This window comes from Hemicordylus capensis, chromosome 4, assembly GCF_027244095.1.
Source record: "Hemicordylus capensis ecotype Gifberg chromosome 4, rHemCap1.1.pri, whole genome shotgun sequence".
Taxonomy (NCBI): domain Eukaryota; kingdom Metazoa; phylum Chordata; class Lepidosauria; order Squamata; family Cordylidae; genus Hemicordylus; species Hemicordylus capensis.
Window position 1 is genome coordinate 93,095,989 of NC_069660.1, and position 27,513 is coordinate 93,123,501.

Consider the following 27,513-nt stretch of genomic DNA (forward strand, 5'->3'; position numbering starts at 1 on the left):
AGAAACCTACAAGCGACTGTTATAGCCTGGGTGGGGAGGGGGACGTGTGTATCAATCATAGCTATCACTCCTATGTGATAACCTCTATAGTTTTTGGAAGTAACTGGCATCAGTTTAAGTGAAACTTACTTTCAAGGAAGAGTGCTGTCCTAAGTAACATTTGCCTGGATGGGATCAGAGTCTCTGTACCAGGCGCTTTCAAATAAATCCAGCACCATTGCCAGTTCTGCAGCTCCTCAGCCCTAAACCTATTCTACTTGGAACAAAGTCCCATTGACTTCCACAGACAGAGCCCATTTCCTTCGAACCGCCTCGATCCTGATCACATGGACTTGGAAGCCGACGGCGTTGATTTCAACAAGACTTCCTCCTTACAAGCAAGTGCGTTAGGGTTGGGGAACTTCCTTACTTGGAAGCAAGTTCCATTTCAAGTCAGTCAACGCAACTTCCAAATAAGAGGATCAAGGTGTAAGCTGAAGAAATGGGGCTAGGGGTGGTCCACAATCCAGTGTACACTTCACGCACAAAAGTACTTCGGTACCATGGCAATCAATGGTAAGCGCACATAACTATGTCTGTGCTAGAAAGGGTGAGCATAAAGTTCATATCCAAGTTCCTGGCAGGCTTGGCGAAGGCACATCCTGCCCCAGTCCACAACCTATGTTTTTAAAATGTCACTTTTAGAAGCAATTAAATCAATCCAGCCTTTCCTCGCTTGGATTCTGTTCGACAAATCATGGATGATCCCCTCCGCAGAGACGAGGAGACGCGTAATTTACTGGCTCCATCAGGCAGGCGGCTGTTCATCGCCGGCCAGGTACGGTCGGCGCTATAAGCGATCGCCGGAATTGCCAACAGCAGCCTCACACTGTTGTTTTAGAAGCCTGTGTTTTTGCTTGGCAATACATCAGGAAGATGCGTTTGAAAACTATCCCCACGCCTGGCGCAGAGCAGGCGAGGCGCTCAAAATGTCGGAGCTGCTCAGGGCTTCCGCGCCGCGTCCTGGAGTTCAGCGCGGCTCTTTCAGTATCTCCTCCGGGAGATCTACAGAGCTCACCGATGCGCCCGGGGACAGAAGACAGGGGGGCATCCGGGGCCCTTGCGTGAAAATGAAGCGGCCAAGGGGGAGGGAAGAGGCAGCTTCGGAACCGTTACTTCCCGCTGTCCCTCCCCTTTGCAGTTTTCCCCCATCTCTTCCTGTCCAAACATTTTTTAAATTTCCGCGCCTTCACCAACAGTCTGATTTTATTTATTTGGTTTCCTCCAGGGGCTTGGGCGGTCTTCGTCTCGCTCTGCCCTCCAGGTCTGCAGGGCGGCGGCGGCGGCGGACTTCTCTCGCCTAAAGCAGGCTGCGGTCCTTTCTCCAGCGCACGCAAAGCGAGAGCCTGAGCGACCCTCGAGGGGATGGACCACGCGGCCCGCATCCCCTCCCTCTCTCTTCATCCACCTGGCTCCGACGAGCTCCCGGCAGTTCTCCTTCGCAACCTGCCACGCAGCAGGATCGGCGAGTATTTGCTGCTTTCGGCCGCCAAACATGCCGGCATATAGCCAAACATGCCGGAAACTCCTAAGAAGAGACTCCATCCCTCCGCAGTTTTCCTTCAGCGAAGAGGATGCCGGAGGGGGAAAGGCGGTGTGCAATTGCGCACTTCTAGGAAGCTGCAGCCGAGGCTGCTCCTCTTTTTCCTGGGAGAGCCAACTGCCCAAGAGATTCCAGGCAGCAACCCCTCTTCGCTGAGAGCGGGTTACCCCATGGAGAAAAAAAAGCTTCAGGTTTGCACCACGTGAGGTATTCTCCTAAATTGTTTAATTTAAAGTTAACTCTTCCTTTTGTTTGTTTGTTTGTTGCCCTTCAACATTAATATTCCACAGGTAACCAAATTAGAAGTCTGCCAAGCACCTTTGTAAATCAGACCAGGAACGCAGCCTGTGGAAATTGTAGCTGCACTCTTGTCAAATTGTGCTCTAGATATCAGCTCCACCTTCGTGGAAAAGGTGGAGAAACCCTTTATCTCACATTCCAGAGGAAATCTGGAATTTTCCTCAGTGTTATCTTCCCAAGAGGACAGTGCAAAACAATATTATGAACCAAACAAAGGTTGAAAAGTAGACAGGGGGTGGGGGGGAGACCCAATTACATTGCTTTACTAAGCAGAAGATTACAAGGCTTTGAATTACCTGGATTTATAGAAAATTGTTTACACTTGTCTGTTTGGGTTACTAATACTATCCTGAACTTTCATTGCTGCACCATCATTAAAAGTAAATGATGTTAAAAGGCTGTTTAATGTTAAAAAGTAGAAAATTGCCAAGGCATATTGTGTTTGCCCATTAACTTCAGCCTTTCACTTCTTTAATATTCCTGTTAATCAGCTATATTGGAACATGTAGAAGTAAGCCTTCAACTTTACTGACCAACTCAGCTGCTCCTAGATTGATGTCACGTTTAAAATAATAAAATAAATACTAAATAGTGGAGGTTCAGATTTTTGCTACTTGTAAGGTGTCAGACTCGAGAACCAGTTTAGGCTTTTTAAAAAGCAACAAACATATGCCATTACTACAATAGGAACAATAAAAACAGACATCCATGTAGGATAAATCCTGGGGGTAGGGGAAAAGAGTCAGTCAGAAGAACTATCACAAGGATTTTCAGATTAGTGCATGGAAAGTGGGGGAATTATATTGGAGATGAAACTGTTGGCTTGTGTTGAACAAGTCTGTAGTTTTATTGCACCATTTTGTCACTGATGTTTGAACAAAACTGGAGATAAAAGCTGTGCCTTTAAGAAGTTGTAGGGAAATTATTTTCAGTTAGGCAATCATATAGTGCAGTATATAATTAAAATGATCTTACCTCTATTTCAAAAACTCAGAAATTAAAAAAAGTCATAATACTTAAGAACAATCATTTTACTGGAGCTTTAAACAGAATTTTCAGGCCTTGTGTTATTAGCCTCTTGTTCAGTCTCATGCTAAATGGAACAAACATGGCATTTCGACCCGGATTATGTCTTTGCTAAGGACATTATCTCCTACATGTGTGCTAGTACCAACGGTGATGCAGCATCATTTTGCATCACATCTCTAATCCAAGATTAAAGAGGAGAGTGCATGTTGCAATAAATGCAAGTATCAGTTGTTTTCTGTTTGGGGATGCTTCAGAAGACGTAATGCAAAATGTTTTAAAAGTCTCTCTTGGTTAGTAAGAAAACAGAGCAGTTGGGCCCTTCAGTATTTCACACAGTCTGTTCTTAAAACAATTATCTCCAAATAGAGGGGGAAAGTTGAAACAGCTCTCCAGATAGAGGGGGAAAGCTGCTTGGCAAAAGCCTATTTTAACCAATAAAAGTTTAATAGCATTTCCACTTGCTGGTTTCTCAGTTATACTTTCCCATCTCTGGCATCAACCAAAACAGCAATAGGGGTCATAATGCACATTAAAAACTAAGATTCTTCTCTATAGCTGTAGTGTACCACATTTTGAATCCTGTCTTGCTTTATCATTTGGTAATACTGGTTACAGCACATATTAAAATGAACTAGACATATAGACACACTATAAACATACTAACTGAGGCTGTAATTCCAAGCATACATACTTAGAAACAAATTCAATTAAAATAAGTGGAACTAATACGCAGCTTGTGTATTAGACCTGGATATTAAAAAAAAGAAAAACATTATGTTGAGAAAATTAGACAATTAGCTATACTCATTTACCTTAATTGCATCCCTCGGAGGCAAAAAGCAGAAGTTTTTCATTCTGGTGTCCCTGCTGCTCCACTCTCTCAATAACAACAACAATAATAAAGTCTTTTGGCACCTTAAATATAAGCATAAGCTTTAATGAAATAGAGTCCACTATTAGATACATAAAGCATAATCTTCAATTGGTGGGATGAGAGAGGGAGGGAGAATAGAAATTACACATCATTCTATGGCTTAAAATGTGGCCAAATGTTCACAAACCAAGCAGCCTGCACATAGGGGTTGCATTTCAAAGTACTGGGTAGGGAGTGGGAGTGGGAGAAGAATTCACTATTCAACTGCCTGCTCTTAGACAGAGTCAATATTACACTATTAAAAAGTAGTGTATTCTAGATCTTATATCTAATAATGATCAGAGATGCAGATGCTCCTGAGGAATAATCAAGATATTCTCAGTGGTAGTTCTAGAGCTCTGGAATACACTCCCAGTGAAGATTCACTTGTTCTCTTGTTGGGGTCTTTTTGATAAAAATTAAAAACATTTTCATTTTAACTGGCCTTTAATGTATAATTCTGCTTCTGTTTTAAATGGACTTTTCATGCATTTTATACAGATTGTTGTTAGATTACATTATTTAATGTACATTGTTCTAGTATATTATTTTTGTAATTATTGTATTCTGTGACTATTCGCGTACACAGGTCTGAGTACTGTATTCCATAAGCAGAAGAGGGAGATATACATAAACATAAGTGAATTTGAAACATGGAGGGGAAATGGTCTTCCCTGTCCTTCCCAAATGAAGACCTTGCCTGTGCATGTGTACATGGCCATGTGCATTCTAGCACCTTCTGGAACACATGATAAGATGATGGCACCCATTCCCATCGATTCCTTGATACAGATGCATATTCACATCCAGTGCCTGTGCCACTGTATATGGTGCATGTAGAACCTTGCTGCAAACACACATTTCTGATTTGGTGGCTGGTGCCAATGTGCATAACCTGAATTAGGGCCAATGTGTACATTCTTATCTCATGCTGTTCCCTCATATTGCTCAGTCGTTTTTCTTCTCACTCTGTGAAGCTCAAAACCTTGCTTACTTTCGATGCTGGTTTAGCAGAAGGTATTGTTGTATTACTCTAACAGAAAAGCAGTCCAGCCATTTTTAAAATGTTAAAATGAGGGAGAAAAATCATATTTTTGGTATCATGAAGAATTAATTGAGGCATAGAGTGACCAACCTATTCTGCACATACAGTATACCTTGTATACCTCCACACCGCCTAGAGATGTACATATCAGGTGGTGTAAAAATACGATACATAGATAGATAGATAGATACTCTGAAGAATTAAGAATTATATTCTTAATTCAATTATTAATGAATCACGTTTCCAAAACTGTATTATGGTCATAGCAGCCATGATAAAATAGGGGTTACAGATGTAAATCCATAGTTAAGGTGTGATTGTCTTCTGCCTTGGTAATATCTCTGCTTGTGCTTACTGTATATTCTAACCATACCGTGCCTACTTATAAATTTATAAACAGTTTTCAAAACTGCTGCAAGATTTCTGCTCTTTCTCATCTGCAAGAAACTGACCGTACAAAGGCTGCCCAGCATGTCTTAGTACTCAGAAAAGAAGGAGCAGAACATTTGTTTATTTTTGAAAGTATGTTGAAACTTTCCCAGTCTGGGGCATTATCAATTTTATTGCTCAGTTAGGAAAATCTAATTGCTACATGAAGACTGCACTTTTACTTACTTCCGAGTAGATATGCTATATGATGATGCCCTCCCTCCCGCCCCCCCCCCCTCTCTCTCTCTCACACACACACACACACACACATGCAGGCACACATTTCTTCAAATGGCTTCTATTTAGTAAGCCTCCTGCTAACCCCCCCCCCCAAACCCACCACATTTGGGCATTTTACAGAATCTTAGAATTGCCAAATTAAATGACTGGACTTGTTTAGTCTTAGGAAACACCAGGATGCAAAACCTGGATGAAATTATTTACATCTCAAGCCATATTTGAGGGAAGATTTACCTCCCCTGCCCTGGCCCAATTAACATTGGCTGGGTGCTGCTAAACGAAATGCTGCTCAGAATTTAAAATTCAGCATTGAATTAAAGATTTAAATAAAGTAAAATATGTTGAATGAGTTGCAGTTTAAGATCTTCAAAGGCTGTTTCTGTTAAACATGTCTGGTAATGTGTAAAGAACAATGGAACAGTAATGTAGCACTGTCCCTGTATGATTTGATAACATTTAGCCCTGCCCTGTAGGTTGAGTTTTTTTGGGTTTTTTTAACCAAAACAGTAACAAAACCAAGCTTTTTTCTCATGGGTCCCAAGCCTCACTCAAAATACAGGTTAAAACTGTATGAGTAAGACAAATGAAGGCTTTTATGGGTAACCATCAAATTGGCATTTCCTATTTTGACTTGTTCTTTGACTAGGCAACTTGAAATAACATTATTTTCATGTAATTTTTGGATGCCATGTGAAATGAAGGGTAAACCATGGCTCTGAGTTGTCCATGTAGAGTGTTTGCAAGTGCTGGGCCTCCAGAATACAGAGATCTCCCACTGCTGTCATTTTATGTCATAACGTCTGTATCATTTGATAAGAGTTCCTGCTCTTAAAGGCCAGATTCTGCCTACTTTTTAATGCAAACCAGCAAGAGTTCTGAAAGCTCTTGTGCTTCAAGTAAACCAATTCAAGAAGCTCAGGGTGTGCTGCTGTTCAGTCATGAAAAGGCAAAAGAGGAGACCTAGTCCCCCTCTGCCCCAGATTCCACCTCTCCCCTCTTAAATCCCACCCATTTTTACAGAGGGAAGTGCTGACAATGGCACTCATCCTCCAGTCCTTGTCCCCCCTGGCAACATGCCTAGAAGCCTAGATCTTTGCAACAGAGTGTACAGTGGGGGAGGGTGAAAGCAATTCTGGTTCTCCCTTATTCCAACCACAGGCTTGTCCTACATATGATTACCCAAAAATAATAATCTGGATAGTGGCACTAGAAATATACTGTTAACTTGGGAAATATAACGTTAACAAATCCAGCTGAGAGAGAGAAGTGGAAAGCTCCTAATTTATCCAGTACCTGCTACTAACAGATGAAGATGATGTCATTCTCAGAATGTGACAAAGAGCTAATAGTATATGCAGTAAAAACAATGAGTCAACAGTTTCTATGCCCTTGAGGTCAAACTTTCCACAGTTTGAAAGTAGCCTATTCTTTTTACACACAGGATCTGCAATTATGAGCTACTACATAATACAGAAAATGTGCAAAGTCAAGATAACACAGTAACAAGACGCTTTTTGTTCAAAATTAAAATATCTCCAAGTGTTTACTGTGACCAAAAAAGAAATCAAAAGCTCTGTTCTAGAAAGCAAGTTCTTAAGCATGTTTCTCTCAAAGCAGTGAGAAATAAATCTGTCCTTCAAAGAGCACTGAATACCAATGTGGTTGCAACATGCCTGAACCTCAGCAATGCCTATCACCCAACTTCCTTTAATGACTGTTATTTAACATATTGTTTCAGATCCATCTCTGTGTGGAAAGTTCCATAAATAGCAAATAGTTGTGTGTTTTAAACAAGAAGTTATTTGCTTTAGAAGATGCAATGTTATGGGCCGAAAAGTCAACCAGAAAGTATGTATTCATGTGTGGGGAACGCTTCAGGTACTTTGGCAAGCCACAAAACTTTCTTTGCTGCACAGACCTATTAGCAATCAAACATAGTGATCAGCACATACACTATCTGGGTGGGGCATTATACAAGATTGAAGGATGGCTGACTCCTCTATGCCAATTGTACTGTATTTTATATATTGCTATAACAGGAAATTTAACAAAATCCTCACAAGACTGACCCCACAGGAATCAGAAGTGGGGTGAATCAAAATGTGTCAATCTGGATGGCTCTCTTACTAAATTATATGCATTATATACAGTTCCTGCATTCAGCATATTCCTTATGCATCTAGAGGTGTATTCTACTTATTTTTTCATATAAAGCTTGTAAAGATTGCTCTGCTCTACACCAAGAACTAAAGTGAATTGACATATTGGAATGGAAACAAAGACATATTGGCATTGGTTGTTTGTGTACTGTTATCCCATTCAATCCAGTTATATGTAGTCGTCACTTCCATTAATGCATGCAACCAAGCTATAGTATATTGCACTAATCATGGTCCAGTTATTTAAGAATGTTGTACTTCGCCTAAAAACATCCAACTGGTATGACACAATTTGTTTTTTATAAATTGGTGCACTGCTCTGTATTTTTCAAAGTATCCGTGTCTTTTATATTTTTTAAATTATTGCTGCATTATTATTTCTTCATTTTGTTAGGGATTGATGTTTTCTTGGCAGGGAATGGAATTCTAACATTTTGCTTTAATCACAGCAGTGCAAAATATGGCTTACACAACTTCATCTAAACATAGATCCAGCAACAGCAGATTCTGTCCCTCCTTTCAACATTTCCTGCCCAAAGGGTCCAAGGTTCCATTGGTGTGGATTGCCTAGAAAGGCCCATAGGAAAATCTGTGCAAGGAAACTTGCACCCATTTCCCCTCACCTAATAGTACAAAGGCACCAGTTGTGCCTTAGCAACAATCAGGACCCTCACTCTTAATCTATGATCACCTCATAGGATTTATATAAAAATATGTATTCCTTAAAAAACTACAGAAGCCACATGTGGAAAAAAACATATTAAAGAATCAGGCTTTTATTTAGCTGCCCAACTATGGTCTCAGGTGCATAACAGGTGTTAATGTTTGCATTATACGCTCCTCTCTCCGCCCCCAAAGAAAGAAAAACAATCATAAAGATTCTTTGGCACTCAATCCTAAATGCATGCATGTATATGGAACTGAGAGTCAATTCCCACAGCCTGGGTAGTTAGTACAGCAGTGTGAGTTGACTCAAGCAGTGTAACATAGCTGCCTGTGCATTGGTACAAGGTGTTTCAAGAGAGTTTTACCATGTGTTCTGCTTGCTGGCATACTCGTTTTTGCACTGTGAAAGCTTGCCTTGTGATCTCAGTTTACGCTGAAGTGCTCCTATAACAGCTCCATCTCAGAAAAACCTGCAGTGCAGACCTACATCTAAAAGGTTATGTGAATCAGCCCTAAATACCATTTATAAGGGGGCTTTACATATCTCTTTGCATTGCAGTTTTGAAGGTGTATAACCATTGTGTACACATTCAGCGTATCGTCTGGTTTTAACAACTGTAGCTGGATGTCTGGGAGATTACTCCATCATATTTCACACATTTTCCACTTTTGTTTCTCTACCTTACTGTCCAATTTGAAAACCCATGTTCATTTCTTTTGAAAAGGCAATTGCTTCTACAGCCAACTAGAAACTCTGTAAAAGTTTCTCCTTATATGAAATGTGTCTTCATGGTAGTGGAGACTGACATCCTGTGCAGTCTGACGAGAGTGGAGCCAGAGCTCCAACCTATCAGGGAGCCACTAAGCAACTGTAATTGCGGGTAAAGCTTGGATTGCAGTGCAGCAACATGGGCATCCAGGGAAGCAATGTTCGTTTCTCTCCCTCCCTGCAAAAGCCCCTTTTGCTGGGAGGGATGCACAGGAATGGAGGGCTGCACAGCAACTGACCAAACCTCATTCTAGGAAAAGAGAGAGGCTGACATCTCAACGAATGGGAGAGACTGTGGGGCTGTGTCAGGAGCCCTCCTGCAACTCCACCAGCCCCCTTGTGTGCGCTGTTGCATCAGAGCCCCTAGAGTTCAGAGCGCTCTAGAAGATCAGAAGCATGTTGCTGAGGGTCAGTGACCTTGTTCAGTGTTTCCAGTCTTGCAGAGCCCTTCTAGAGTGCAGGGAATGCGCCGAACTCGAAGAGATCTGGCACAACAGTACACAAGCAGTACACAGAGAAGAGCTAGTCTTGTGGTAGCAAGCATGACTTGTCCCCTTAGCTAAGCAGGGTCTGCCCTGGTTGCATCTGAATGGGGGACTTGATGTGTGAGCACTGCAAGATATTCCCCTCAGGAGATGGAGCCGCTCTGGGAAGAGCAGAAGGTTTCAAGTTCCCTCCCTGGCTTCTCCAAAATAGGGCTGAGAGAGATTCCTGCCTGCAACCTTGGAGAAGCCACTGCCAGTCTGGGTAGACAATACTGAGCTAGATGGACCTTTGAACTGACTCAGTATATGGCAGCTTCCTATGTTCACTGGGGGAGTTGCACAAGGGCTCCTGGGACGTCCACAGCAGAAGCGCACTTAGGTAATTTTGGAACCTGGACGTAAAGGCCTTTGGAGGCCCAACCCCACCCGCTGCAAGTTAAGGATCATCCCCCTACACACACAGACCATGACAAACACAGAGGCGGTCTCCACGATCAGTGGGAACCGCTCGATGGGGTTAAGTGGGGAGAGCGGGATTAGCCTGCTCTCCACGCAGATGAGCGCCTGCAGAGCCCTGGGCAGCCAGATCGGCTGCCCACATGACTGCCAGCTCCGTCATGGAGCCGGCGGGGGCTGTGGTGATTGGAGGCCGCGCACCCCTTGTAGGTTCCAGCATGCCCTGCGCGAGCACGCATGGCATGCTGGAGAGACCCCCGAGCTGGGAGGCTGCTTTTTAGCCTCCCAGTCAGGGGTCTACTCATGAGTTGCTGCGGCATGGAGCCACACCTCAGCAACACATGATTCGAAAGCCCGCGTTAGCGAAGCACTCGCTTCGCTAACCTGGGCTTAGGTGAGGGTAACTTTAGCGGGTTACCCGCTTTGGTGAGACCGGGCTCCGCTGCGAGCCCGGTGGTTCTCATGCGCGGGTGAAATCAGGCTAGGCTCCCTTAGCCCGATTTCGCCCGATTGTGAGAATTGCCTCAATATTTTTAACACTTGGGGTATATTTATGCAAATATGCAGTAACAGAAACATTTCAACATGCAACTTAAAATATTCCCATCCTACATTTTTCTTTTCCCGCTCTCCCCTCTGTCACTAAATCACCCAGCACAGGTCATAATCATACTCAGCCACCTGGTGCAGTGCAGGCCAGCAGTGACCACACCACCTGGGACAGTCTAAAGAGGATTGGGGGGCCCCCAGTGAGTGTGAAGGCCCTGAACTTTGGCCCCAAAGTCCAGGGGTAAGAGTGCCAGTACCCCACAGTCCTTAGAAGTGTGCTTGCTTGATTAGCTGGGATATCAGTCACTGAGTATAAAGTAGCACACATCAGGACATAAATGTTTTCATACCTTAAAAAACTTTTAAGGTTAGTTAGGCCTCAAATGAACAGGAGGGTTAAGGTACATATAGTTTATACTTTAATTGGGTATAAAAATGCCTACATCACAAACAGGCATCATGATCTTCTTAGTTGTGTCAGTCTAAGCTAGTCTGGACTCAGTTTCAAGGTGCTGATCCACAAAGTTGGAAATGGCATTTATAGACCAGTGTACTATGTATTAGCTGGGTCTGACATACCTTAAGGCGTACCATTTTTCACATCAGTCCCCATGACAGTTGAGAACTTTCAGTGAAGGCCAGGATGAATGCCATTCTTAAGGGAAAATCATCCTGTGGGAGCCTGGAGCACAGCTCAGTTGTGGCATTACAGTTCTAGAATACCCTCCCTAGGAACGTTTACTAAGCCACTTCATTCTGTTCTTTTAAAATACAAGTAAAAACATATATTTTCTGCCAGATTTGTTTTTTTATTTCAATTCTGAATTTTGATTTTGTGGATGACAGATTGTACTAACTGGCCTGCAATTCTAAACACGCTTAGTAGAGTGGGCTGGCACTCACAATCAATAAAAGCAGTCTGAAGAGCAGCTAGCTAATATTCTCTATCAGGCATGATCCCCAAAACTGTGCATGTGCTGGTGGAAATTCCAATCAGAGGACTGGAAAGTTGTTGTGTGCACCATGCCGAACTGACATAAGAAATCTTAGATCTGATTGGCACCCAAATACCCTAGCACATGATCACTTCCCATTCCTCTGATTGGAATTTCTGCCACAACACACAGAGTTTTCAGAAGCACGCATGGCTCTGACTCTTAGCTGGGTGCTCCTGGACTACCTTTATTGATCATGGGAACCAATCCAGAAACGTTTGTTGTACTGTACATAGTGGCTGATATCCAGACTAGTGTTGTATTAGTGCAACAAGAGAAGACGCACACACTTAAGAAGTCTTTGGAACTATGCAAAGCTGTGGTGCTTCATGATGTTGTAGAACCTCTAGTGGAAGATCTTTTCTGGGACATATACAAGGATGAGCTACAAGGTTGCACAACCTATTGTGCAACTTGTCAACATCATCCACTAGCACAAGGATTGGTCTGGAACATATATTCCTTTCTGTGTGCAACTTCCTTGCACTACAACCTTGTGCTGGTGCAACAGCATTGTGCTACCACAACATTAGTCTGAATGTAGGCCAGTGAGATTACTTCTGAGTAAATATACATATGATTGTACTGAGAATTACTATATGGATTAGTTAATGTTTATAGTTTAGTGACTGTGTGTATACTGCCTTGCATATGCACATGATAGCATTCTATTCTATGATAGCAAATTAGAGTGGATTCATGGTGTTTCATTGAAAATCTCATTAGCTATCATAGAATCCACACTCAGAATACCTCTGAAACAACAGAACCCTGTACCCCATGGGTTAGAAACCCATGGGGGTGGTTGGCACCTTATGTGCACTACACTACCACTCGCTCTGGGCCACCCCAGCACCCCCCAAGTGCACTTATGGGGCTGCTGAAAGCTCCATGCATACCCTATGAGGAAAAACCTTAAAAACAATTAACAATTCCCAAAAAATCAGCCCTCTGCCCAAATCCTTTGAAAAAATTCAGGTAGCTTCCTTGACCCTACCTGGCACTACCACCAACCCCACACTGCTCTAGGCCACCCCTTTGCCCCCGCGTGAAGCTATACATTTGCTGACACCTCAATGCTTCTCTATGGGGGAAAACCTTAAAGACGCGTAAACTTTAACAATTCCCCCAAAATCAGCCCTCTGCCCAAATCCTTTGAAAAGATTCAGGTAGCTTCCTTGACCCTACCTGGCACTACCACCAACCCCACACTGCTCTAGGCCACCCCTTTGCCCCCCGTGTGAAGCTATACATTTGCTGACACCTCAATGCTTCTCTATGGGGAAAAACCTTAAAGACGCGTAAACTTCAACAATTCCCCAAAAATCAGCCCTCTGCCCAATCACTCTGAAATTGGGGTGGTAGCCTCCACCCATTAGGCACTACCACCCCACCCCACTCTTTTTGCGCAGATCCCACACTATGCCCCAGAACTGCCCCAAAGACACTAAAACTTCAAAAATTCCCCAAAAATCAGCCCTTTGCCCAATCCCCCTGAAATTTGGGTGGTAGCCTCCAACCATTGGGCACTACCACCCCACCTCACTATTTTGCCCCTGGGACCCATTTTTCATACCTGAATCGATTCGGATTCAGATTCAGATTTAATCCGAATCCGAACTGAATCAGGGGTGATTCGGGTAGCCCAGATTTGGGCACAGAACAGAACGGGGGTGATTCGGTTCGGGTCCCGAACCGAATCACCGAAAACCTGAATTACTATATGGATTAGTTAAAGTTTATAGTTTAGTGTGTGTGTGTATACTGCCTTGCATATGCACACAACCTGCCAGAAAGGTGGTCTAGAACATTATTAATATTTAGATTGACAAAAGGAAAGTATTTATTTTTTTGCCCCCTGGTAAGAATACATGTAATTAATCCATGGTTTTTGTGTTTTTTGTTTTTTTTAAAAAAACAGTCCAATATATAGTTTTTGTTTTTTTATTGTTCAGTTTCTATACTGCTTTTCATTAAAATAATCCCAAAGCAGTTTAGATTAGAATATAAATAAAACAATTCACAGTTAAAATACAAGTACAGAAATTAAATATAAAAATAATATCTCTATTTAAAAGTTTAAGAACCTATATAAAGCAGTAACACAAAAAACACAAAGCAGTAGCAGCAGTAAAAACTGTATTCTCATATAAAAGTCTGGGTGAAGAGCCACATTTTAACTTGCTTTCTAAAAACTGTGATGGAGCTGAGGAGCGGATGCCAGCTGGGAGAGCATTCCAAAGCCTGGGGGCATGAGAAGGCCCTGTCCCATGTGCTCGACAGCCCAGCCAAACCTCTCTCACTGTTGGCACGTGGAGGAGAGCCCCCTCTGATGATCTTGTCAAGTAGGCAGAAACCCTTGGGAGCAGGCGGTCCTTCAGATATCTAGGGCCCAAACCATTAAGGGCTTTAAAGACCAAAAGCAGCACCTTTGATTGGACCTAGAAACAAATTATGTTGCATACCTATGCACACATAAGACATACAGTATATGTACTGAATAGCTTTTAATCTTGTGTCCATATTTTTAAAATTCATATGATACCTATTTTTAAAAATGTTCTGGGAGGTTAATATAGTGGACACTGTATACAATATGCCCTTTCCCCTTCCTCGAAGCATAAAAAGAACTATTTTTACTTGAACTGAGACACTAATGTGGTTGCTTATTAAACCACTAATGTTACATAAACTAGGAAAAAAGGGTATCAGGGTTTCACAGTGCATGGATTGTATAATCTCAAGAACAGAATTGTATCCTCTTTGGCAATTGTGTCAAAATGAAGAAATAAACTCTTGAGAACCCAGTAACAACAACAAGCAAAAACACACGCAAAAAACGACATAGATAGGCAAATACTCTAAGATATTTATGCAGAGGAATACAGCAGATTGTTTATATTTCTCCTGGGTATGCAACAACTATATTGCCTGACATACATGCAAATACACTGTTACAAAACACTATTTGTATATTAAGAAAATAAAAACAGATAGGCATTTAACCCACACACTGCTGACAGTGTGCCTTCTAAGTTTAAAACTTTAAAACTAAGTTTAAAACTAAGTTTAACTTTAAAAGAGAATATATTGTTGAAATGAAGTATATTTAGAGTGGTTAAAAATTTTCAACTATGATGGAAAATCAGCATAGATACTCTGGTCAGTTCCACTCCCTTCCCCTATGAGAAGATCCAAGAGATGCCTCTGGCAAGAGTACTTCAATATTTGAGAAGCATACAGATCAGTGCTTTGTCCTTTTAATAATCTTGAGTGCAAAGAAATAAATTGTCATGGCTGAGGAGGCTTCATCCATAGCTGCTGACAGTTGGACTATAAGGGATATTTCACAGCTAGCTTCAACAAGTGACAGACTGTTGTAATTTGTACTATGGAGATGTTAGAGAACAAAAGTCAGTGGCCCTCATGTTGCAAAGGCTTATTGAATTTCTGATTGGTCTGTGCTGCTGTGGGCATCTGAGGAATTGCTGGTCTTGTGCAAGAGCGCAACCGCACAAATAATTAAAATTGCACATCAGCATTTCAGGAGCACAACTTCATTCTTTCCAAGGTAAATTGCACTTCCAAAATGCATAATATTTAAGAGAGCGTCTTCATCGCTATGAGCCCCACCAGCCGTTGAGGTCACTTGAGGAGGTCTGTCTCCAGTTGCCACCAACTCGTTTGGTGGCTACACAGAGACGGGCCTTCTCGGCTGCTACCCCGAGATTGTGGAATGTGGTCCCTGCTGAGATACGATCCTCCCCATCTCTGGCAATTTTCAGAAAACACCTGAAAACACATCTCTTCAACCAGGCTTTCTCAGCTTTTTAAAACTTGTTTTTAAATTGTTCTGATTATTTAATTGTTGTTTTATGATGTTTTTAATTGTTAATCATTGTTTTATGCTTTATAATTTTTGTTTTAATTATTAACTGATTTTAATGGTGTTTTAATGTAAACCGCCCTGTGCCTTTTGGAAGGGCGGTATAAATTTTTTAATAATAAATAATAAAAAAAATAATAAGCATAACTTTAAGTATTTGCACAACTGTGCTCTTGTTCAAGACTGCCAGTGTTTCCCTAGACATCTACAGCAGCACAGATCACTTGGAAATGTTGGCATCAGCTTGGGCAACATCTATTTTCTGTAGAAGCTGCAGCTCTGCTGCTGTTTTGAGCACCTACTCTAAAATGGCAAAACATGTAATTTCTCTAAAGCAGAATTTATTTTGTGTTAGAGTACCTCAGGCTGGCATGCAGAGGGGAAATGGCTTCTCAGCTGTGATCTATGTCCCAGTCTTTCTGTGGGTAAGGGTAAGAATGTTCAGACTATACAATGATGGTTGACATGATGAGCAGAGTAATACAGGTGGTTCTGAACCACCTGCGCTGCTGCGAGTGTCTAAACATTTGCAGTGTTGTGCTCTTGCACTAGTATGTAAAGTCGTGCAATGCACTTGCAAAACAATCATTCCAGTGGAAATAATGGAAATATTGCAGAAGTGCAAGAGCACTAGGGCATTTGTGCTAAGGCATTTTTATACAACACTGAGGGCTTTGTTTCAGATGCTTGCAGCGGTGCAGGTGGTACAGAACTGCCCGTGTTACTCTGCCCATCACATCTGCTGATGTCTAACTTCAAACTGATGCACTTAGCCAGAAACTGCCAGAACCCTGGTCATCGATCAGCAGCTCACTTGGGTCTATATCCAAGGCTAGCAGCTGAGTAGGTGAGTAGGATTAATCTGGTGCCAGATTAAAGAGGCAATTAGCATAAAATATAAAATTAAAAGCCTGGAACTATCTGCTTTCAGTATATTTCACCCCTTGAGCAGCATCAGTAATTCAACACCATATTAGTTAAGATCACCTCATACTTGAATGACCATAGAAACAGTCATTGCCACTTTAATTGTCAGTAGCTCCACCAAGAACAATTAAGAAACAGTATCTGGTGGCATGATCACTACATGAAAATGAGATCATTTAGGAGCAGTATTGTTAACCTATTATTTTTAGATATTTTTATTAACTTATACCTAAAGATAACAGGTTAACAAATCAATACTACTACTAAATGTTCTTATATTCATTATTTTTAATTAAGAAGTTAAAAGAAAACAATATTTGCAGAGAGCATAATCTGCTTCTCAGTCTTTCATTAATATAATACATGTTAAAATGCAATATACCATTATAAAAACTCTGTTTACACTCAATATTTTTATCCATTATATTCATTTTTTATTTTGTAGTGTTGCAGTTTACTGTGCAAAGCTGTTATAAACCACAAAAATGATTACATGGAATCAGGACTGTGGACAACTCATTTAAGATTTTACTTTTTAGTTTCCCCAGAAGTAAATATAACGTCATAAATACATGTGTCTAATACTGATTATCAAGTTATCAATATTGATTATCAAGTTATTATCAAGTTGCATCTAATATACTAAAGTGGTAGGAGGAACTTGCCTCATTTGTTTAGCATGGGATATCTCTTGGATGATGTCAACAGAAATCACTTTCTTGGATAACGTCAGCAGAAATTTGCATATTTTAAATTAAAATCTCAGTTATGATTGTCTCTTATTAATGTGTGAAAAACAATGTTTAAGAGCTTGTGGTAAGAAAGGAAAACCAGAAAGAATGTGGTTATGGCTGCAATCCTCAGCACATTTACTAGGGAATAAGTTCCAGTGAACTCTGTGGGACTTCTGAGTATACACTCTTAGAATCACACTGCATGAATGCTGACTATAAATACAGTTTTGAAGAAAAAGAGTTGATCTGTTTTTCAGAATGGGATCCTGTTCTTACATAAAAACATAAGAACAGCCCTGCTGGATCAGGCTCAAGGCCCATCTAGTCCAGCATCCTGTTTCGCACAGTGGCCCACCAGATGCCGCTGGAAGCCACAGGCAGGAGTTGAGGGCATGCCCTCTCTCCTGCTGTTACTCCCCCACAACTGGTACTCAGAAGCATCCTGCCTTTGAGGCTGGAGGTGGCCTGTAGCCCTACGACTAGTAGACCTCTCCTCCATGAAGTTATCCAAACCCTCTTAAAGCCATCCAGGTTGTTGGCTGACATCACATCTCGTGGCAGAGAATTCCACAAGTTGAAACAATTCTCAGAAATTGTTTTCTGTAACAGTTCCTATTGTGATTACATATGAAAATTGCTTTAAAAATTATACTCTTGATATATTTATTGTAAATAACCATCCATAATGTACTAAGCCTCATGTGTTGTAATTTCCCTACACTATTAAAAAGATAGTTGAGCAAGGATACAATTGCATTGGAGTGAAAAAGAATGATGAAAGACAGTCTCTAAGGAAAACTGGGAGAATATACTTTGAAATACATTTTCCCTTTTTCCTTCAAGGCTCCTCTCTCTGTTTGTCTCATATTTTTAAAGACTGTAAGCTTGTGGCTAGGACCTGTTCCTTTACTTTTGTGCACCTAGGTTATTTTAGGTGTTTTTATAAACAAATACACTTGCCATATTAGTAATGGAATATTAAGATACAAAAGCATCCATGATTATTTAACCATTAAAAAAAAGAAAAGCTAACCGTATCAGACAGAGGCTGGGTACACATGATCACAAGACTCCTGATTAAAGTGTTATCGGTATTAGTGAACCCAGTGGAGCTGATTGTGTGAACCCAGAATTTCAATGCAATCCTGATCAAGCTGCTTTGGTTAACTATCCTAGTTAAATCCTGGTTATCTAGCCTAGTTGGATGTTAGTTAACTGACCAGAATTATCTTGAAATTCTGTTAACACAATCAGCTCTATGGGGCTCACTGATTAACTTTTTAACCAGAATCCTTGTGGTTGTGTGAACCCAGTCAAGATCATTTATGGATAAATCTAGACTGACCAGTGTCTTGATACAGCTCTTTACTAAAGGAATCCCCATAGGAACATGGTAGATAACAATGGGAGATATCCAGTGTTACCCAAGAACTCAACATATACAGCACTGGATACAGCAGAAGAGGTAGGGGTCAGCTTCACAAAGTGGATATAGGCATAAGAGGAATCCTCTATCAAAATGGTAGAAGGAAGCCAGTACTGGTCCTGTTGGTTTAAGACCAGATTATCCCATAGCTAAGTCTGCAAGGATCATTTCACCATTTATTGCTCCCTTTAAAATTACTATCTTAGCTAAGATACTATAATTACTTAGGTAAGGTAGCTCCTGAGACTTCTTCCTCATTTGATTTAAGGACCTTATTCTGCCAATACTCGTAGAGAATTCTGACTGTGACCTCACTAAAGAGGCAGTACCTAAGCAGACAGCCAGTCAAACACCTCTCCTTATTGGCTTCCATACAGCATCTGTATCATTGGCACATTAGGGAATCAGCTACTAAGGGAGATCTGATGGACTTTCTTGAAGAGATGTCAAGGGTGCAGGACCTTCAAATGATGAAAATTAAGTTCCCAACTATAAGAGTTATTTGGAGGGAACCCAAAGCAGGTTTATCATGCTCAATTATTTCTGGCAGAGCTTGAATGATTTCCTTTTCAAGAACATCACCCTCTGTACCTTTTCAAGGAATCCCAATGATATTTGCCAACTTTTGGGACTTAATTTGGACAAAAGGTAACTCTGGGCTGTTAAATGTAGATTGCATGATTCATGTCTTTATTCAGACAGAGCAATTCGTGTATTCAGAAGGAAAGTTCATGGATCTGATGTGGGCCTCAGTGCAAGTTTCTCCTTGAATCATCTCTCTTCATTTTGTAAGTCACAATGGCCATTTACCTCTCCCCTACATAATAATCTAGCAAAGATCACTGCAACAGCTCAGGAGGAACCTCTGAAGTGTAAGAAAAAGGGACTCAGAGAAAAGCCATACAACCACCCCACCCCACAGACATAACTCTTTAAGTTTTACACACACATATAGAATATTGTGTAATCTGTCCTCCTGACCTGAAAGCCCAAGGCTGTCCAAAATGGATCTGCATCACTCAGCCAAGAGATTATCCTTAAAATTAGCATAAGGATTCCCTCCCTTCCCATATGTGGTGGTGTTGAGGTTTTTTGCAGTTCTTTCTTTCTTTCTTTTTTGCAAGTGTCCAGCAAATTAGCCATGTCCAGTATAGGTAATCATAATGCCTTAATTTTAGTCAAAATATCATATAGGCATTCAACCAGTTTTTTAAAAAATACATTAAAAGCGGGAGATATAGATGATATCTACCGATGTACTTATGTCCTATATTTAGACATATTACCAGTAATCATAATACCACAATTACCATAACGTATAATTGAAAGTGTGGCCCTTTGTAAATCACCATATATCACAATGAAATATATACATCCTACAGGATACCACTGCAATTCTAAGTTCCTTCCTGTTAGCAATGTGCAGGTCTTCCCCTCCCTGCACCAGTACTGATTACGGAAGAATTCTGAAAAATACTCTACTAGAGCACAAATAGTTAAGAGTTAGTCACTATTAGCACAAGTAAAACCTCAAAACTCTAGAGTGTAACAAACATTTTACAGTAATCAAGACTGAGAAACTACTGCTGCAATCATTGGTATTTTCTAACCACCTGAATCCTTGACGTCCTGTATGCCATAGGAACATAGGAAACTGCCATATACTGAGTCAGATCATTGGTCTATCTAGCTCAGTATTGTCTTCACAATACTGAGTGCCCTGCCCACTGATGCTGGAGACAAGTTAGGTTGGCTTACTCTCAGATACTCATAGGCTTTGTACATACATTTCTGTACAGCAATGGAAGCAAATGCCCTCTTACCACTTACAATAGACTTAAGCATCCTTTAACCAACACCCTTAAGTGTCTATGACAAACCAAGTAGGCATGGGGGCTAGTTAGCCCAACTTACTGCTAGGACTAAAGCCATAATAAAATCACATCTTATACTGGTAGCCATCAGTATCTCCCTTTTATCCTTTTTCTTCAGCAGGAGAGATTAATTATTCTGGATGTCAGATTTCTAGTCATGAGCACTACCCAATAAAACATTACTGTACAATTAACCAGTAGCTTAACCAAGCAATCCGCTAATATTAGACAAACAGCTTTTTACTTTGAATCATGCTCAAAGAGAGACCACACTGACTTCACAGGAAAAAGTATTTTGAATATGTAAGTGCATGAACAATATATGATTTTTATATAGACAGATATAAATGGTGTTTTACTAGCTATAACACCTGCTCTAAAGATGAATTAACAAGGCAAATACTTATATTAGCTCAAAATACATGTGACAGTAGCAGATCCATGTGTTTAAACCCAGATATGCCTCAATCACGTAGAAAGTGGAGGAGGACAGAACTTCCCTCTGCTCCCCTCCCCACAGCTCTTCTTTCCAAGCATGTTTCTCCCAGCTAGATGCACCTCCTGTATCAGAGCCTGGCTGACGAAAACTGATGTTTGGAACGGACTGCGAGGATAAACTACGGGTGCAAAAGACTGTGAGACAGATTGAGGGGAGAGACAGGTGGGAAGGCAGACTGCAAGATAAACCATGTGGGGGCCAGTTTAGAACCCTCTCCTGCACACATTTATTTTGTTCTTTACATCAGACTGCCCTTGGCCTCGGCCCCACCCCCCCAATCATCCAATGTCTTTGTAAAGAGACAGCATGGTGCAGTGCAGGGGCAGGCATTAGGCAGCTCCCAACTTTATTTGAAGTAGATCTCCACCATTTTTACTTCCCTTCTCCCTTCCTTCCCTTTCAGCCAGATCTGCAAATCTGATTGGCTGGCTGAGTGGGGTCATGGCCATGCCATTCTAAATTTCTTTTGGGGTGCTCAGGGTTGCTTTTACTTTCTCTCCAGTTTCTTCTGCTTCCCCTCCTGTCCTGCAGCAAAATTCTCCTGGAATCCAGGGAGTTTAAATCATGTTTATACAAGCTGCCATTTTGCTACTGGTTCTGCCTGATCATGGTTTGTCCTTAGACAATAGAAGCATCCATTTACATGAGGTTTGGGTAGTTAACAACACTTTGAGGTAATTCACATAATCAAAAACTGTGTTCAACCCGGGTTTGGGAGTTGTGCGTACTCCCAATTTTTGGTTGTGTGGTGGAAGTAAGGTAGGAGGAAAACCTGGGTAGAAGTGATTGGTTTGGTCTAACCTGCTTCTGAGGGGGACCCCTCTGATTCAATAGAGCACACAAGAAAGTGAATAGGGAGATTGGGAAAGCAGTCATCACCTTGGGCGGTGGAGTGATACAGCATCCTGACATCTGGGTGCAGGACGCAGTGCTGTACAGGGGGGACAGAGTACATTTGTCCAACCAGGGGAATTAGTTGTTCCTCTGGGACTTGCCATGAGGTTCTCAGGAAGTGCTATCTGGGTGGGGGAAGCGGGGCTGGACAGAGGTTTGCCCCACTTCTGTGGCAGGAGATTGTGGGTGTTGGGTAGGTAGATTCAGTATCGGTGTTCAGCTGGAGGACCATTTGGGGTGAGGGGGGGTCAAGGAACAGCTCTTCAGGGTTTTGGTGGCCCAGAGGGAGTGGGGTGGCATGACTCACCAGCACATAGCTTTGGCAGCTTGGGTTTGGGGTGGGTTGGGCCACTCCCTGCTCAGCAGGGTGAAGCCTGCTGAGAGGTCAGGACATGGCGCCTGACAAAATCAGTACCCGGTCCTTCGCCCTGGTGTGGGATAGCCCCCACTAGCAGGTGGCCACCACACGGGAGGAGTACCCACAATCTGATTAGTTAGGGACTTCATTGCAAGTTTGTTATCTGCTGTACATTAATAAAGTGGCCCTTCTTTACTCCAACTAACCGTGTCCTGTCTTCATTGGGGCCTGGGGGTGCAATGACCTCTTTCAGTCTTTCCTGGCATATGGAAACACACAGAGGTTACCTGATTCCCAACAAGAAACTTAAAGGGGCCTTTGGACTGAGCAAAGGCCAATTTCATGACAGGCCCACTTTAACTTTTTGTCCCAAGGCCCACATCAACCCTGCCCGGGGCTTTTGTGAGGATAAAAAGGGAAATCTCTATGTGCAATTTGAGCCCTGAGAGGAAGCGCAGAATAAAAATAAAATAAATCAATAAATATGTGATCAGGGCACATCAGTGCTGTTGACACTTAGGGCTAAACCACACCACGACTTTCAGCGCATCAGTGAAGTTCCGTCTTATGTTTGAAATAAATACCAGCTGCAGCCCACCGCTTCCAATCTAGATCAGGACCACAGCATAAGGGCTTTTGCCTTGCACAGTTGCAATCTGGATTCCCACCCCACTCATGGCTGCTATTTGCCTTAGGAAGGAAGCTGTCACAGGCACCATTAGCAGCTTCCCTCCCAGAGCAAATACAGTTGAAGGATGCAGCAGGGATCCATAGTTCTAATTTGGATTGGGCCCTCAGCAGCTGGTATTTTCTTTAAAAAAGCAATAGAAAGGCACACCTACACTGACACATTTAAGGTCACATATGGTTTGATTCTTACACATCCTTTGCTTTGGAATCACTTACTCCTATGAGACCTCAATCAACTTTAGCAGAAAGTAGGCAATTAGAATATAGGAAGTGCGTGAGTTGTAATTAAACAAACAAACAACAAACAACCGTAAAATACAGATAGTACAGAACTATGACATGATAGCAGCAAAGCAAGCATGATCTCTACTGCCATTATGATTTCAAAGTACTATCCAATGAAACTGTTCCCATTGAGGAAGAGCCTGTTAAATCCTTCCAGATTATTTCTTCTTGCATTTAAAAATAAACTTTTTCTGTTGTTACAGTTCTCAGACAAAACCATAGGCATGTAGCGTGATAGGAGTGTGGGTAGTCTGAATAATAGTATCTCATGATGGACCTAGATTCATCATTATGCTTGCATTTTGGGGCCATGTTTAGGGCTGTAACATTTAACCAGACTAACTGATTAAAAAGGGTTTTGATATAATAATTAGGCAGTAGATGCTTTAAAAAAATGTATTTTTTAAAATATAGGTACATATAACAACTACAGATGGAAAGGACCATCTTAAGTGTTTTTGCCTCACAAACATCTTCCTCAGAACTGCACCTGCCAACCATTATCCATGTCTTCATATTGTTCAGTGGCTTGTGGCAGGTTGCTAGGAAAACCCTACACTAGTGTTCCAGCAGAGGCACTGATTTCCTATTGCTGTCTAGGAGGAAAGTAAAGATAAATTATAACAGGAATGGCTTGATCTCTATACCACTTAGAGACGGCGTCCCCACGTGTTCTTTTGCAATCTTGATGTTCCATTGAGAATGGACCTCTTCAACATGCCCTTTGTTCACCGAGTGCAAACAGTATAGGCTCACGGAGATGTCTTTTCAGCAGCTGTTCCTAGATTGGGGTGCTTTTTAAAAAAATAAGAAAATGTTATTTTTCTGACTGTTTCTCATCCTAAGTAAAAGAAATAAGACAGAAAAGAAATCAGTGTAAATAAACCTATACAATTTTATCATCATTACCACACCACATTCTATTTAAAAATTAATATGTAGCACTTCAATAAGTTTATATCGAATAGTGGTAGAAGTTCCTAAACACAGAATGTTCTATTGTAAAATATGTTTTAAAGGGAAAATCTGCTTGCTATTCAAAGCATAAGTTTAAAATAAAATGAGAGCTTAAAACTTAATTATGTCTGTCAGAAACAAAACATATAATCAGTTCTATGGAGAAGCTTTCACACTTCTAACACAAAAATATTTTATTTTGTTAACATGTTTAGTGGAGCACCATCTTGTGGATAACACAATAAACAGCGAACTTATATAAAATCTATGAAATCCAATTAAAATAATCACTATGACATAGATGGTATTATTTTAAAAGGGGTGTGTGTCTATCTGTGTGTGTGTGGTCTATTTAATAGATATATAGTGGCTAACATGTTGTGGTTGCTAAGAGTTGACACCGACTTGACGGCATTTAATCAATCAACCAGCATGTTGTAGAATGTTATATTTGGTGGAAGCCTGGAATTTGCACAAGTGCAAGATACTGTAGCTGCATTGTGTCCAAATGTGAAAGTAGTACAATTGCACAACTTATCTTTTTCAAGCACGGCCTGGACTGCTAACTGCTCTTGTGCAAGTACACAGATTGTATGCTATGTCAGTGCTGGCTTATTTCTTGTGCTATTGTAGTTGCACAAGTGGAAACAATGCAAGCATTCTCTTCTGCATGACTGCTGTACTACCACAATAACCATCCACAGCCATAACGTTGTGTAACATGTTGTTCACTGTGATATTCAGTATTAAAGTAGTACAGTGGTATGTTAAACCTATTTTCAAAAGCCATATTTGACTCCTGATCCTGAAGCCAAAAATGCATTTTGGACAGTGAAAATCTGGAAAAGCTACCCAAAATGGAGAGAGCTCTGCCAAGAACAAGTAAACAAATCTATCCTAGATGACACTAACTGATGAGGGAAATTTCTCACTAATTACAGATTATATATAGGTACATCCATTGATCTGGATGCTGGCCATTATATATAGTAGGGATGTGCGGACCGGTCTGGCGGTCCAGAGGTTCGGGGTCGAACCAAACCACCACCCCCGGTTCTGTTGGACCGGAACCGGACCGCTGGGTCCGGTCCGCGAATTTTCTTTATAAAAATTAAAGTATATTTAAAATACCTTTAGCCCCTTCGGGGGGCTTGCTGAGGCCATGGGTGTGGGTGTGTGTCCACGCGGGTTCCCCCCCCCCGCTGGCTGTCCTTATCACCGCCGCAGCCCGCTGCAGCCAGGTAATTGACCATTTTTGGCCCTTTTGGGCCTCCGTATGAGCGCGCGAGCTGCCGCGCATGCGCCAATGCTCTCTGCGAGGCCACTCAATTACCAGGCCGCGGTGGTGATAAGGATGGCCGGCGGGGGGAGAGGGAACCCGCGCGGACACACACACACCCCGCAGCCTCAGCAAGCCCCCCGAAGGGGCTAAAGATATTTTAAATATACTTTAATTTTTTAAAAAAGAAAGAAAATTCACGGACCAGTCCGGGACTGGACCAGGAGGGGTTCGATGGGAGGCCAGACCGAACCGGGCCAGCCGGTTCCATGCACACTCCTAACATATAGGTGGGTATTTATATATAATGGCCAACATCCAGAGCAATGAACTGCATGCGGACCGAGCAAAGCTACACTTGTGCAAGAATACACACAGTAGTTGCCATTTGATTGTCTCAGGAAATAAGGAGGAATTAACTTCTGCCTACCTCTACTAAACCTGTTACTTCCTCTCATGTTGCATCAGGCCAAATATATGTCCAGATATATTACTAAAATTGTTTACATACCATGGAAAATAATCTTGGCAATCAGTCTTGCAAATACTTGAGCCTCTTATTCGGATTACTTACCACTGCATTCTGTTCCATTTTCATGTAGTGTGAAACCTTCTTATGGCTTCACAAGAATTACCCATTTATTAAACATCTAGACTGGCATGAAATTCAAGGAATTGCCAGGGAAATAGTCTATGTCAATATGGGCAGAACCACAGTGAATTACTGCTTGCTCGCCAAGTGGTTGGGTCTTTGGGGGGTATTTGTACTGGCTTTTCTTCACTGACTATTGGGTTTCCTGCTGGGTTGGTGGTATTTTTCCTGCATGATTAATTTTTCTTTGCACCAGTCTATGAATATTAAAGATTTTTATGTGCGTATTGCTACCACTTAGATTGTTTTAGCTTTTCAGACATATAGTTTTCAAAGTACAAGAAGTTTTACCATTCAGACAGTGATATAAACTGAAATCCTGTGCACACTGATTTGGGAGGAAGTTAATCAACTCAGTGGGACAGATGTCTCTTATTTCAGGAGGCAATTCTTCTAATCCCTTTCTTTTTCTTGCAGCCCACTCATACACATAGAAAGTACACCTAACTCCACCCAAAGTGCCACACCCGTAAGACTAGTTGCTGTGACCACACGGTTTCTACCAAACCCTTTCGTTTGATTTAAGCATCTGTCACCACAGCCCATTAACCGTACATAATTAGAGCGAACTACTACCCTAGCAGCAATTACAGCGCGGTAGGTAGCAAGCAATGTGAGCAGTTTGGGCACCTTTGAAGAACTAATGGACACAAAACAAAACGTGTAAGCATAGCTTAGAAGCTTTTTGCACCCCTCTGGAGACATCTGCATCTCTCCCTAGTTACGGCGCGCACTCTCTGGGGCTGGAGCGGACTGGAGTCGCGAGCGAGCTGGCCGTGCCAAGCCACATCCCCCCCCCCCGCATTCGCGCTGCCTTAACGACCAGCGTCGCGTCACTCAGCCCTCCAATTTCTTCGCGCGCGGCCGCGACAGCGGAATAGCCATGGCCCCTCCCGCCATTTTCCCGGGTGTTCGCTCACTCGCTCCCTCCAGTCTAAGGGCCGTTGGAACCGCCATGGCAGGCCGAGAGAAAACTGTGTACGGGGAGAAGCCATGCTGAGGGCTGGAGTCCTCATGGCCACATTGCTGGTTTTGGTGCCGGTCACAGGCTCTCTCATACTGGGCCGTCTACTTGTGCTATGGGAACTGTGGCCGGGTGAGGACAGGAGGGGGGCGGGGGGAGTGTGGCGGCTGCGGCGTCCTCGTCCTTCCTCTCTCGGGTATTTGAAAGAAAAAGCGGGAGGGTCCCGCGGCTGCATTTGAAGGCTTCTCTGATGGGCTCTCGGGGTTTAGAGAGCCCCCCCCCCTTAATAAACATGACAGGGGCATACTTTGCCTTAAATACCTTCTCCCAGTTTAATATGGGCACTGCCAGTCCCAAATGTTAAAACCAAACCTAAAACCAATAAGAGAATGGAAAAAGTGCCACCTTTTGGATTTGGCAAGAATCAAATTAGGTTAGATTCACACACACGAGTTATCCTAGCAGACGCAG

General features: G+C 42.0%; 2 protein-coding genes and 2 long non-coding RNA genes across 8 annotated transcripts in view; 2 read left to right on the top strand and 2 right to left on the bottom strand.

The window, feature by feature from the left end:
• The window catches only part of FAF1 (Fas associated factor 1), a 344,159-nt gene extending 332,944 nt beyond the window's left edge, over window positions 1-11,215 (bottom strand). The window contains exons 1-2 of the mRNA XM_053244221.1: window positions 11,202-11,215; window positions 3,724-3,826 (exon numbers count right to left, since the gene is read on the bottom strand). Of these exons, the coding sequence (XP_053100196.1) occupies window positions 3,724-3,765 (42 nt within the window). The 5' untranslated portion in view covers window positions 3,766-3,826; window positions 11,202-11,215. The remainder of the gene's footprint in view (window positions 1-3,723; window positions 3,827-11,201) is intronic.
• On the top strand, window positions 681-8,030 carry LOC128322620 (uncharacterized). Of its 2 annotated transcripts, XR_008305824.1 has the most exons (3): window positions 681-817; window positions 1,268-1,789; window positions 6,980-8,030. It is a non-coding gene; the product is annotated as an uncharacterized LOC128322620 (long non-coding RNA). The 2 variants fall into 2 exon arrangements; XR_008305823.1 differs by having other exon boundaries at window positions 734-1,789.
• A 2,330-nt stretch (window positions 11,216-13,545) lies between the features above and the next one.
• LOC128323554 (uncharacterized) lies at window positions 13,546-27,403 on the bottom strand. Of its 2 annotated transcripts, XR_008306352.1 has the most exons (3): window positions 26,001-27,400; window positions 19,978-23,984; window positions 13,546-14,002 (listed from the first exon to the last, which is right to left on the bottom strand). It is a non-coding gene; the product is annotated as an uncharacterized LOC128323554 (long non-coding RNA). The 2 variants fall into 2 exon arrangements; XR_008306351.1 differs by having other exon boundaries at window positions 13,546-23,984; window positions 26,001-27,403.
• Window positions 26,897-27,513, top strand: part of LOC128323553 (uncharacterized) — a 41,469-nt gene continuing 40,852 nt past the window's right edge. The window contains exon 1 of one of the 3 annotated variants that reach the window (XR_008306350.1): window positions 26,897-27,174. Coding sequence is in view for 2 of the 3 variants with exons in the window: in XM_053246892.1 (XP_053102867.1) it covers window positions 27,072-27,174 (103 nt within the window). In the remaining variant the exon portion in view is untranslated. The remainder of the gene's footprint in view (window positions 27,175-27,513) is intronic. The other 2 variants (XM_053246892.1, XM_053246889.1) reach the window with 2 other exon arrangements.